At 36.6% G+C, this 13,858-nt stretch overlaps 1 protein-coding gene across 8 annotated transcripts in view; it reads right to left on the bottom strand.

Annotated features, from left to right (window-relative positions):
- ENAH (ENAH, actin regulator) overlaps nt 1–13,858 on the bottom strand; it is a 110,038-nt gene that overhangs the window by 48,109 nt on the left and 48,071 nt on the right. For all 8 annotated transcript variants that reach the window (XM_023531006.1, XM_023531004.1, XM_023531003.1 and 5 more), the window contains exons 2-3: nt 9,127–9,292; nt 4,767–4,944 (exon numbers count right to left, since the gene is read on the bottom strand). In XM_023531006.1, the coding sequence (XP_023386774.1) occupies nt 4,767–4,944; nt 9,127–9,292 (344 nt within the window). The remainder of the gene's footprint in view (nt 1–4,766; nt 4,945–9,126; nt 9,293–13,858) is intronic.

Here is a 13,858-nt window from a genome sequence, read left to right as displayed (position 1 = left end):
TTTAGTACCTATATTTTCTTCTATGCAATTTATTGTTTCAGGTCTTATATTTAGGTCTTCGATCCATTTTGAGTTAATATTAAAAAGAGCAGACCAGTTTCATTCTTTTGCAGGTGGCTTTCCCATTTGCCCAGCACCATTTATTGAAGAGGCTTTCTTTTCTCCACTGTATGTTTTTGGCTCCTTTGTCGAAAATTACATGCCCATATATATGTAGACTTATTTTGGGGCGCCCGATTCTGTTCCACGGATCTCTGTGTCTGTTTCTCTGCCCAATACCATGCTGTTTTGACTACTGTCACTTTGTAGTATAATTTGAAGTCAGGAAGTGTGTATGATGCCTCTGGCTTCGTTCTTTTTTCTCAAGATGGCTTTGGCTATTTGGGGTATTTTGTGATTCCATACAAATCTGATAATTTTTTTGTTCTGTTTCTTTAAAAAATGCCACTGGGATTTTGATAGGATTTCCATTAAATCTCTATATTGCTTTGGGTAATATGCCCACTTTAACTATGTTAATTCCTCCAACCCATGAACATGAAATATCTTTCTATTTCTTTATGTCTTCTTCAATATCTTTTAATAATGCCTTGTAGTTTGCAGTGTATACGTCCTTCACATGCCTTGTTAAGTTTCCCCTCGGTATTTTATTCTTTTTGTTGCAATGGCAAAAGGGATTATTTTTCATTTTTCTGAAATTTCATTGTTAGTATATAGGAATGCAATAAATTTCTATACATTGATTTTGCATCCTGCAACTTTACTGTATTTGTTTATTGTTTCTAATAGGTTTTTTTGGAGTCTTTAGGGTTTTCTACATAAAGATTCATGCAGTCTGCAAAAAGTGACAAGTTGACTTCCTCATTCCCAGTGTGGAAGCTATTTCTTTCTTTCTCTTGCCCGACTGCTCTAGCTAGAACATCCAATACTGTATTGACTAAGAGTGGCAGGAGTGGGCATCTTTCTTTTTCCTGATCTTAGAAGAAAAGCTTTCAGTTTTCCATCAATAAATACAATATCAGCAGAGGGTTTCTCACATATGGCCTTTATTATGTTGAGGTACTCCTATACCCATTTTATTAAGTAGTTTAGTCATAAATGGGTGCTAAATCTTATCAAATGCTTATTCTGCATTTATTAGTATGATCATATGATTTTCATCCTTTATTTTGTTTATGTGATATACCATATTGATCAATTTGTATATGTTGAACTATTCTTGTGCCTCTGAAATAAACCTCTACTTGATCATGATATATAATTTTTTTAATGTATTGCTCTGTTGCATTGATTTTTTTCTATTGTCTTTTTGTCCTCTATTTCGTGTAATTCTGCTCTAATTTTTATTATTTTCTTCCTTCTACTGACTTTGGGCTTCATTTGTTCTTCTTCTAGTTCTTTAAGATGTAATGTTAGGTTGTTTGTTTGGGATTTTTCTTGTTTCTTGAGCTAGGCCTGTAATGATTTGCTAGTATTTTGTTTAGGATTTTTGTATCTGCATTCATCAAATATATTATTAGTCTGTAGTTTTCTTTTTTGTGTGTTATTCTTGTCAGGCTTTGGTATCAGGGTAATGCAAGTCTCATAAAACGTGTTAGGAAGTAGTGACTCTTCTTCAATTTGGGGGGAGAGTTTGAGAAGGACTGGTATTAAATGTTCTTTGAATGTTGGGTAGAATTCACTAGTGAAGCCAACTGGTCCTGGACTTTTACTTTTTGGGAGGGTTTTTATGATTATTTCAATTTCCTTACTGTTGATCAGTCTTTTTAGATTTTCCAGTTCTTCATGATTCAGTCTAGGAAGGTTGTATCTTTCTTAGAACTTATCCATTTCTCATACGTTATTGAATTTGATGGCATACGGTCTTTTATAGTATTCCTGTATGATCCTTCGTATTTTTGTGGTGTCCATCATAACTTCTCTTTTGTTTCTGATTTTGTTAATTTGTGTCTTTTCTCTCTTTCTTAGTGTAGCTAGGGGTTTTGTCAATTTTATTGATCTTTTCAAAGAACCAGTTCTTTGTTGCATTAATTTTTTCTATTGTCTTTTTGTTCTCCATTTCATTTAATTCTGCTCTAATTTTTATTATTTTCTTCCTTCTACTGACTTTAGGCTTCGTTTATTCTTCTAGTTCTTTAAGATGTAATGTTAGGTTATTAATTTGGAATTTTTCTTGTTTCTTGAGATAGGCCTGTAATGATATGAACTTCCCTCTTATTACCGCTTTTACTGTATTCCGAAAGTTTGTTATGTTTGATTTTCATTCTCGTTTGTTTCTATGCATCCCTTGATCTCTCCTTTTATTTCTTCGACCCAGACTGTTTAATTTCCACATATTTGTGGGTTTTTCCGCTTTCTTTTTGCTTCTGATTAGAGATTTCTCGAGCATATTTTTTGCTTAGAGAGGAGACTTGTAAGTTAAACTTTTTCAACTTGGTTTTGGCAGAAGGACAATGGATGGTTTCAGCAAGGACCTGGCTGTGAACCCAAAACAAAACAGCTGCAGAGGGGGAAGGTGTGTTTGAGATGAGAGGCAGACATTATTGGGTATGTTTGTTTAGGTGGGAGGGAGGGGACCCGCAAAATGATACTGGGGTGGGGTACACACTTATCCTACTTTGGTGGAGACTTACAGAAAGATTATATACGTTCCCAAAGACACTTCTGATTCTTAGCGCCTACCTCCTCCACATCTAAGCAAATTAATGCCATCAAAAATCAGAAATTAGGGTTTGCAGTAATTTATGAAATGTTATTTTCTAAATAAATCAGACTATAAAAAACATCGACCACTTTATATGCTTTGTTTTTTTCCTGATGAAAAAGCTACAGAACCAAAAGCCTCTTTGCCTACGCCTTGGGCCATGATATAAGAGGAGGGCTAGGATGGGCCGGCTTCTTCCACCTTTCTCTTTCTTTCCTCAGCCCATGGGATTACAGGTTTGGGATTGTGACAGAGAACAGAATAAAGTTTCAAAATCATGTAAGAAAAAGCTATTAAATTTTTTGCCCATTCCAAAATGCTTGTGTAGCTAGTGAGATGAGATGGGCGATTTTCCCATTGCCAAATGTGGAAATTACAACAGAGAATGTAATTGAGTCTCTCCACATTAAGACTCATTAATTTCAAAAGATCAAGATCAGAAGGAAAAAAAACATTAATTATCATTTGCATTTTGAAAGCGAACTGTGTGACTACACACTGATAAAAACAATCCTTTCCATTTGGTTAAAAAAAAACCGATGACAATATGAACAATAGTTTTAACTACTTTATATTAGTAACATTTAGTTCCTAATATCAGTGGTTAATCTTTTGAAGGTTTAGAAACTAAAATGCTAGTTTTGTTCCAAACATGAGGAAGCCAAAAATTATTGTCATACATATGCTGTCTAAACTTTGGTCCTTTAATTATTTTATTATGTAGCTGACCTATGTAATAAGATATTAAGAACCACAATTCTAGTTTCTTTCGCATGGTAAATCTATGGTGACAAAAAAAAAAGCAATTCTACACCTACAATAGCATGCCAGTAAAATACTGATGCCTGCAAGAAAGGTACAGTGACTTAGAGAGATAATCTACAACCAAGACTATATATACATGCAGACTTTCCTATGCTATTTTCTGGACTTACTGACAACCAGGAGAAGCTCCTGTGGTTTATTCTCTCAAAATACATAAGACATGAGAGCTGGGTACAATTATATATAGAGATATTAATTTCCTCAAAAGAGATCTAATCTAAACCATCTATAGGCATAATATCATGGTTTCTGGCAACATTCCAAAATGACTTCTTGCTCTGAAATTCATACTTCAAAGAGACTAACACATGAGCTAGATGTTTCAATCCTTTTTAGAATGAGGCAAGGAATAAATGAAATTTAATGTATCAACAATAGGTTTAAAATTCTATACCTTCAACAAAATACCAAATTTTAATTTGACTGTAAGTCTTAAAATATAGAAATATAGAAATAAACTTTGTTCGTAGCACATTTACATCATTAAGATCACTGCTAAATAAACCATGAATGCAAGAATAATTACATTTGAATTTTTATATATATAACATTTATTTTGATTATAAAATCTAGCTCTCCAAAGAAATAACAATACATTGGTATAGTTATTTTTCTGTTTTTTAAACAAGAACAAAAACAGAGCTCACCTCTGGCACATACACAGTCTTAAATCGTGGGGGTTTTTAAAGTGAATTGTTTCTACACAGCTAGCTGTCTAAGCACCACGCAGCGCCAGGGGAGCTGCAATTCAGAGCTTACACCACATGAGGGCACTCCGAAAATCTTGAAACAACTTTTAGAACCAAATTTTTATTTACTAGGATGAAGAACTAGTCCTACTTGAAGTTTAAGGGCTCAGTGGTGCCTTAAGAAACATGCTTCAGAAAACATGTTTCTTCATAAAAACTGAGATAATGATAAATGTGCATAATTCTATTTGCTGCACATTCTCCGGGCCTCACATCTTTGCAACAAAAGTTGAGGTTCGAGAGCAGGATCAACAGAACGAAATAACTTCAAATGAGAGCATTAAAAAATGATAACTAATCTCATACGATTATCCCTCTAGACTACATGCTTATCGCCCTCAAATAAAAGTTCACATTTCTGTAGAGAATAACAGAAATTCAGGAATTACTTCAAATACACATACGATTTAAAAGCTGGTCAGAAAAGATGTTTTAACAGATACGTGACACTTCAGTTCAAGAGAGCTCGTCAACGAGGGGCACCTTACCCGTTTCCTGTGAATTCAGCACTTCTAAGGCATGCATCATGGCACTTGCAAAGACATTGGCATCCTCTTTGCTGCCAAAGTTGAGACCATACACCTGTCTAGCATCCCGCCACTGGTGGAAGGTCTGCGTGGCTTGATTGTACTTCAGCCCTTTAGGAATGGCACAATTTATCACGACCTAAAAGACAGTAATTCTTTATAAAGTCAAGGTAATAACTGGCAAAGTCGACAAATTCTGATCGGATAGATATTCATTCATTCAAACCTTTTCCAGATAGACCTTGGCAAAAAATGGTTAAAACAATGACCTAGGGTAAAATCACTCTAGAAATAATAGTCTGATGGAAGTGAAGCTGTCTGTTGGTTACAAAGGTCTGGCCTTAAAACAGTAAATCAGCAAAATAAAAGAAAATCTATATCCCCTGTTAAATATATTTTACCATGCTTATTAAAGCATGATAAATTCACTAAGTATATAAAACGTAAGCACATATCTCAGTAAACATTCTCGTGCAACCAAAACCCTGATCAAGATATAGGACATCCTTCTTAACTGCCCCCACCTCCCAGAAAGTACGAGCCAAATTTCACACATAAGTATTGTAATGCATCTGCCCTTTCCTCTTAAACATGTTTAGGAGAGTCTGTGAACTGTCTGAAGTTTGGAGATATCAAAAATAGTGATGTTATGAACATCTTACTAAACGTCTTTTTGTACACACGAGCACACATTTCTGTTGGGCTTACGCCCAGGAGTGGAACTGTCACAGGCCACACAGGTTCAACTACAGTAGAAAACTCCGAGTAGCTTTCCAAACCTGGTCCGTCAACTTTCACTGTCGCAGCAGGACCCATCAGCACGCACAACTACACATACGATGCAACAGTACAATTGGTATTGTCGGTCTTCAATTTAGCAATGCTGGTGCATATCAATACTACATCATTGTGGTTCTAGTTTGCACTTCCCTGAACACTCAGATTTAGTACTTCCTCGTGTTTATGGCTATCTGGATAACTTCTTTTATGAGTAACTGCTTAAGTTAAACCTCTTGCCCATTTTTCTACTGAATTGTCCATCTTTTTACTTTGTAAGAGTCTTTTATATATTCCGAATCCAATCTTACTGGTGGTTATCTATGTTGTAAATATCTTCTCCCATTTTGTGGCTTTTTTTTTCACCCTCTTAGTGGTGTCTTTTGATCAACAGACATTCTTCACCTTTATTCATTCCAAATTCAGTCCAAATTAGCAATCTTTTCCTTTATACTTAATGCTTTTCATAACCTGATTAAGAAATGTTTCTCCAGCTCAAGGTCATAAAAATACTATCCCATATCATTTTACAGAGACTTAATAGTTTTAACTTTCATACTTTTATCCCAAATCAAAAAGAACTGACTTATGCCTTGTGGTGTAAAACCCAGTTCAAGTTTCCTTTTTGTTTCAATATGGCTCTCCAACGGATCCAATCCTACCTATTAACTGTGCTGCCAGTTTACCATAAAGCAAGAGTCTATGAATGGCTCTGTTTTGTTCTACTGGTCAATATGCCTGTCTTTGAGCCAACGTCACAGTGTCTCTTTATTATTGTAGCTTTATACTAAGTCTTGATGGCCTAAAATATGTCCTCCTACTTTGTTTTTCGACAAAAGTCCTTTGTGTGTGGCTACAATTTTATATTAAGATTATCAATTTTGTGTTGTGGATCCAAACTGCCAGTTACTGCTCTTAAATCATTTCCCATTTAGAAAATACAAGTTGCCAGCATTAATTTTATTTTACATAAACACACTATCTGAGGCTGAAGCAAATCTGACTGGTTTTCAATGTGAAAATAAAACATGAAAACTGTTCTTGAAGTTATTTCTAAAGAGAACTTGTCTCTAATTCTAATGTAACAGAAATGTATACATAAATTGGATTCATCAAATAAATCTTTGGCTAATAACTGTTCAAGAACAATGTTAACATCACATGTAGGAACACTACGTTTTCTACGATTTGACATTTTTAGTGATCGAGAATTACAATATTTTGTAAATGAAAATACTACTTCTAAAAACAGAACACTATAAACAGAATGATGTCATTTGTTTCCAAAGATTATCGATATACTAGAGCAATGCAAAAATAACAATAAAAGGAAACTCTTTCATGGTAAACTCTGATGGTGAGGTTCGGACTGTAATCCGCGAGTTATCTCGGGGTAAACACTGCAGCCGAAGCTCTGCTGGCGAGTATTCTCGGGGCAAATGGGAAATGAGTTTATTGGAGTGTTCACTTACATTTAATGTAAATTATATATAAATGTGGATCTAAATCTACCATACCTTCTTTTAGAGTTTACTATAATTATCCCTTCTATTAGCTTGCTAGTTAAATATTTTTACTATTGTTTTAGCGGTTGCCATGAGATTATGACAGGCATCTTAAACAGATCCAAGACAAAAACTGATATTTTTACCTTTCCCTCAACAATACAAGGATTTTACAAATACTTATCTCCAATAGCAGTTCCTGTCATGTCCTTGTGTGCCTGGGTACTTCGATTGAGTGCCAGGCACTGTGTATGAACAACTGTATAAAAACTTTGAGGCCTACAATGATGCTGTATTTTTCCAGGAAAAATTTACATTTGCTTCTGGCAAACAGCTAGAGAAACTAAGAATCTCAAATAACCTGAATCCAAAAGTGATTGAAAAGGCTAGGTTTCAGTTCCTACAAAGGCCAGTCTAATTCTGAGTCTCACCTCTTCCCAGGGCTTGAGACGTCTGGGTCCCAAGTCATGGCCTGGGGGATATACAAAACTGCTATTAACTTTTCTATACTGATCCAGCAACCTTGCTGAACAATCTTGTTAGTTCTAATATTTCATTTGCAGATACTCTAGGGATTTTTATGCAGACAATTACATCATTGGTGTATAAAATCTGCTGTTTCTTCTTTTTTGATCCTGAAAGCTCCTATTTTCTTCATCTTCACATCACCCGGTTACCTCCTTCGCAATGCTAAATTGTGATGCTAAAAGTGATGAAAGCTGAAATCTCAACTTACTTATTCCCGAGTTGAATGGAAACTCACCATTGCCCTGTCCTGTAAGATGCTTACTGTATTGTTTATATTACTAATCTTTATCAGCTTAAGATGATTTATTTTGATGCCAAACGTGATGAAAATTATTACGTGCGGATTTTAATTTTATTAAATGCTTTTCCCGAATCTCGTTTCGTGTAGGTTTTCTTCTGGTAAGTTACATTACCAGGTTATCTAATGTTAAACTATCTTTAGTGACTGAGATAGAGGGAGATAAACCGAATTTGGTCAAGAGGTGGTCGTTTTCTTTTTCGTATACGTCCCTGCAGCGGTCACTAATCTCTTACTGAGGACTTCTGGATGTGTCCATGATCATAACTGAGACTGGTTATAATTTTCCTCTCTCAAACTGTTCTATGTTTTAGATATCAAAATTAGACCAGTCTCATAAAATATTATTCTTTACAACGGTTTGCATAAAACAGGTAGTATCTTGAAGATTTTTAGATTTCGTTTGTAAATGCTCTGGATTCTCTCCATTTTTAAAAATTTGGGGGTAGATTATTAACTATTGATATATTTTATGATTGCAGGTCTGCGTTTTTCTATTCTACCAGTTTTGGTAAGTTATATTTTTCTACAAAATGGTCCATTTATTGGCATAAAGCTATTGATATTATCTTACAAAATATATTTCCTTATAACACAGTGATATCTCTTTTCCAAGGCTAATAGTGTTTATTTGTAATTTTTTTTGCTTGATTCTGCCAATTTTTATATTCAGTAGGGCAAATACGTGTTAAAAATTTCTATTTATTTTTATTTAATTATTTTCTTCTTTTACTTTTTATTTCCTTTTGCTTTCTTTGGGTTAAGCTCATTATATGCCATTAAGATTTGTCCACAGCTTAGATGTCTGACAGTTTCTATATGTAATACCTTGTCATTCAGATCTAAGTACTTTTTTTCTAAATCTTCATAATTTCATCTTAGTGTCATGAATTATTTAGAAACGTTTTCAAATTTCCAAACATTTTAAGACTGCTCTATTTGTCAAAAACTAGAAATCATAGGATAGTTTACTCATGAATAAAAATTTCAGTGTTTCATAAGGAAACTTCCTGACTTGTACAGTTTTCTAATTATTTTTAAATATTTGTCTTCTTTTTTGCCAACATTTAGATACTTTTAGGACTATGCATCAGTACTGTTTTCCCCCATGGATACTATTTTGGCTATAGTTTTAAAGCACTACTGTATTTTACTGCATATGCCAAGCCTTTCTGTAATACAAGATGACTTTAAGAACTGAGCAGACCCTTACCTGATGGTCCTGAATCTTCCTGCCCACCACTCTGAAGGTGTTGTTGCCTGTGTGGTGATATATGTGAACTCGGCTGAACCCAGTTGAGCCACCAGCTGGCACCCACTTCTTATTGGCATCATCATAAACCATCACAGCAGCTCTTGCCTGACAGATACTCTGTTCGCTGTTTAAAGAAAAATAAATAAATAAATAAATAAATAAATAAATAAATAAATAAATAAATAAATAAATAGCAAATAAGCAAGCAAGCAAGCAAGCTTAAGATATTTAAAATATGCTGTTTCCCACAGAGCCACATAACTCAGTTAGCCAACCCAGCAGTCAACAATTAATGCTTTCCTGGAAACAGCAGTGAACCAGACATAAGCTTCCTGCCCTTATGGGTACAGCTGCATGGGAAAGATGGATAAAAAAATGAAGTGTGACAAGGGGCCCGAAAGAGCTCAGGACGCATGAAGAACACTGACATGAGCAACACGAAAAATGTATTCTTTTAAATTCGAGTATCTAATACATTCATTAAACTGAATAAAACTACAAGTATAAATTAATCACTACTTGGTTAATGATAAATGTGTTTATAATACTGGTGACCCGTTTGTGATTCCCTTCTCTACTGATAAAATTATTTTTATCATCAGGCTTGCTTCAAGGTCTATATACTAAACTCTCCTAACTCTATCTGCCCCTGAGACAGGGAGTGGTCACTAACCATCGATGGATAGCAATATGACTCAGCTTCAGATTCCACTGAGGCAAGGTCCCACCCTATATTTCAGATTTCTTCATTTAAAAATGGAAAAGTAAAATGAGATGCTTCCTAGGGATTCTTCTAGATTTTAATGCTAATCTGCACAGACAAATATTAAAGAAAAGAGCAACTCCAGGATATCTTTAAATTTCAGCTTCATCTCAAATTATTTATTACCAAGACTGAGATACGCAAATACATAAAATGAGGAGAGATGATATTAATTTCATATTAAGTACTAGTTTCATCTTTCAAAAATTCTATAATACTACTGGGGGGAAAAAAAGACTGATTTGAATTTTACTTTATTTCATACCATATTTTATTTCTAAAAAATCAAGGACCAAAAGTGGACAGAAGAAAACAGGTACATCAACTCGATGCTGACTATCCATTAACCCAACTGAAAGAACCCAATCCCCACAGAAAAGACCCATCTGACGTGGGAGCCGCAGTTAATGGAGATGCTGCCCAGTAGCCCACCCAGCCTCATCGTTACCGAAAGCCCTGCTCTCCCCCGCCAACTTTAGCCTCGAAGATTTTAAACAGTAAATTATGCAGGTTCTTTTCCAATAGCCTCGGAAACAAAAAGTCACTTTCATGCTTCCCATTTAAAACGCTTCTGCCCCATCTCTCAACAGTGTACGTATGTGTTTTACTTGACCCGTCATGCGACTTGATGACAGAAGATCCATGGGAGACCTAAGAGGTGACAGTGCTGAGGAGCAGTAACATGGCTTCAGAACACTGAGGCTACAAAGATTTATAATTCTCCATGAGAGAAAGTGTACAAACACTAACTTGTAACATATTTGAGCAGCATAAACAGTAAAATAAACCCAGCGATAGCCTAAATTTTGATGCTGCACAGAAATTTTTTAGTAGCATAGTTCGGGGCGGGGGGGGGGCCGCGGGAAACGAGCCAATGATTAAAGCTTGAATTATTTTTAAAAGCTTGATTACAGAACATTTGTCAGCATAGCAGTTGAAATCTCTTCATCACTCACAACAGAAATACTTGAGTGACAACATTTACATAACCCTATAGGCAGATTACATGAAACGAGCTAAAGCAAAGTGCCTCTTACAGCCCACAATCCAAGAAACAAATTTACCACTAATTGTAAGTAATTCAATAAACAAATTTATAAATCACTACAGAACAGTATTTTCCATTTTTCAAAAATTAATATTTTTGAACATACAATATGATGCTCGTGGTTCAAGAAATAATGTCTCTTCAAGAAAGCCCCAGTGAGATCATACAAGCTAAAGCGATACTTGAACTCCTATTTTGTACATCAGGCCATTCCACGCTTAAAAAAAAAGTTAAAAAAAATATACAGAAAATCTAAAACCAGGAGTTAGAATGTCCCACCTTCTTCTCCTGCCTTTTTTCTCCCTGTTGCTATACAGTGGGTTGCTGGAAGCGTTCTGAATAAGGAAGCACAGTTAACCAAACAGCTTTGACTAGTTAGTGATTAATATACAAATCACTTAGTAACAATCAAATGCCTGGTCACTTCACTTTCCCTGGGAAAGCTATAACCACAGAAACAGACATCGCCAAATGAACAAATCAAAGTAGCCAAGAAAGATCAAAAATGCAAAAAAAAAAAAAAAAAATTAAGTTAATTAGTTTTCTAACGAAGATGAAAAGAAATCCTCAAAATGAGATCTTAAGGACACAAATCCAACTCTAAACAAAGCAAAGAAGCATCTGGAAAAGCCAAGGTTGAAGAAAACTAAGATGTGGGAAGAGCTGAGCTGCTGCTGGAGAAGCAACAGCCATGCAGGTTATGTGGGAAGCTGTGAAGGGGCAGACAGGTTAAGCCTGAATGACCTCGCAGTCCTAGATGACATCGGGCACTCAGAGAAGCCACATCAAGGCCATGCCAGGAAGAGATGGCACTGCCTGCTGGGGTTCTGAGTGACAAATTCAAGTCAAGTCCTTCCATTCCTTCCCACATCTGAGGACCCTTCCTTATCAGAAACAGACATTCTGTGGTAATGACGCCAGGCTTCAGGATGGGGGCTGGTTGCTGGAAATACCAAGCCAGGATCAGAAGGCTGAAATGTTCTGTCCCACCCCATCCCCCAGCTCTGGGGAGGGAAGAAGGTCCAGAAATTGATTCACTCACCAATGGCCAATGATTTCATCAATCACGTCTGCGTAATGTGAAACCTCCATAAGAACACTCAAACAAGCTCACATGGGGGTGCTGGTGGGGTGGCATACCCGAAGAGGGCACGGAAGCTCTGCGCCTGTCCCAGACCTTGCCCTACGCACCTCTTCATCTGTCTGTTCCCTTTATAATAAACCAGTAATGGTAAATAAAGTACTTTCCGAAGTTCTAGGAGTCGTTCCAGTAAATTATCAAACCTGAAGGGGTGTCGTGGGAACCCCTGAATCTATAGCCAGCCAGGCATCAGTGTAGGTGAGGTACCCCACCGGCAGCTGGCATCTAAAGTGGGGGCAGTCTGGTGGGACTGAGTCCTTAACCTGTGGGGTCTGTGCTAACTCCAGACAGTGTCACAACCGAATTGAACTGTTGGACACCCAGTTGGTGTGGAAAAATAGAACTGGATGTTGATGTGAGGAGAAAACTATTCAAGACACCAACTCCAATCACGAGCGTGCACAAAAGCAGCCGGTGGTACCCGGTTTGGGATTTCACAGACCCATGAACTTCAAACACAGATTGCATGAATCAATATAGAATTCGTTGACAATATTTTGGCCTACTTGTTAGGTAGGCTATTGGGGCTGGAGGAGGGATCGCCATAACTTATTAAAATAAGGACATTTTGGAACTTCAAAATCTCAAAGTAAGGACAACATAATAGACTGTAAATGTAATAACTAGCTTTCTATACAGTTCTCTACACTGGCTTTTTCGCCCCCCATTTCTCCCTGGTCCAGTGAAACACAAAGGTCTGCTTTAACGCACGACCGGCCTGAGTCACAACACGACTGCCTATACACCTGAGTACAGACGAGCAATAGAGAGCATTGGCAGGTTCGGCTCGGAGGTTCTTCTGAGAGGAATCTCCAGCTTTCTCTAAGAGGATTTTTAGCTGAGAAAAATCGACGAGTAAATTTCTGAAATGCTATTTATTATGTGAAATTGTACACATATGCACAGTTTTTCAGAGAAAAGAACGTGGAAGGAAGGCAAGACTTAAGAACCACAGTTACGGAGTCAAAAAACAAAGGGATCTAAAGAAGCACGGCAAAAAAAGACAAAAATGTTATAATCTTTACACTATCATTCTACCTGCATTACAAAAAGACTCAAAACGAAAACCTGGTCAAAGCCTTCAACATTCTGAAGAACTACACAAAAGATGAAATTAGTAAATCGCTAAATTATAGTTTTGTGAAGATCAGGCACTAAATTAGTTACAAACAAAAATTTCACTTTATCAACTGCAGTTGGTATACACAGACAACACAGTTAATCTTCCTGATGTTCACTTTGGTATTTTAAAATAAAAGATGTCATTGGATGGCTAGAGACAGGTGGGATTTTTTTAAGTATAGAAACCATGACACCACTTCATAACTTTGTGACTTTGTCAAGGAATTCATTTCTGAATATAGCAACTTCCTTTCAAAGATAACCACTCACAGTCATCATTACTTGCCAAAGAAAGCACAAATATGACTACCTAGCACGTAGTAGGCACTCTTTAAACGCTTGTTCAGTCCATAATTTTGTCTAACAAAACCCTACTTACAAAGAACCAGATCTCTGTTAAATTTCTCTTTCCCCAAGGCCAGAACCGATTGCTCCCCCGAGTCCCCACAGCATTCATGACCCTTTAGGCCGGGATGGCTGTCTGAGGAGCTAACATCTGAGCCACAGGTAGGAGCTGGGATTGAACTCCGAGTGCACTGGGACGCCACTCGAGGGCTCTAAGGGAACATGACTCCAGGTACCACGTGGAGAAGGGACTCGGGAAAGAGGCGTGGGA

The sequence above is a fragment of the Pteropus vampyrus genome, unplaced genomic scaffold (genome assembly GCF_000151845.1).
Source record: "Pteropus vampyrus isolate Shadow unplaced genomic scaffold, Pvam_2.0 Scaffold60, whole genome shotgun sequence".
NCBI classification, from domain to species: Eukaryota; Metazoa; Chordata; class Mammalia; order Chiroptera; family Pteropodidae; genus Pteropus; species Pteropus vampyrus.
The sequence above is the reverse complement of the archived record's forward strand: the minus strand, read 5'-3'. Positions and strand labels throughout refer to the sequence as shown.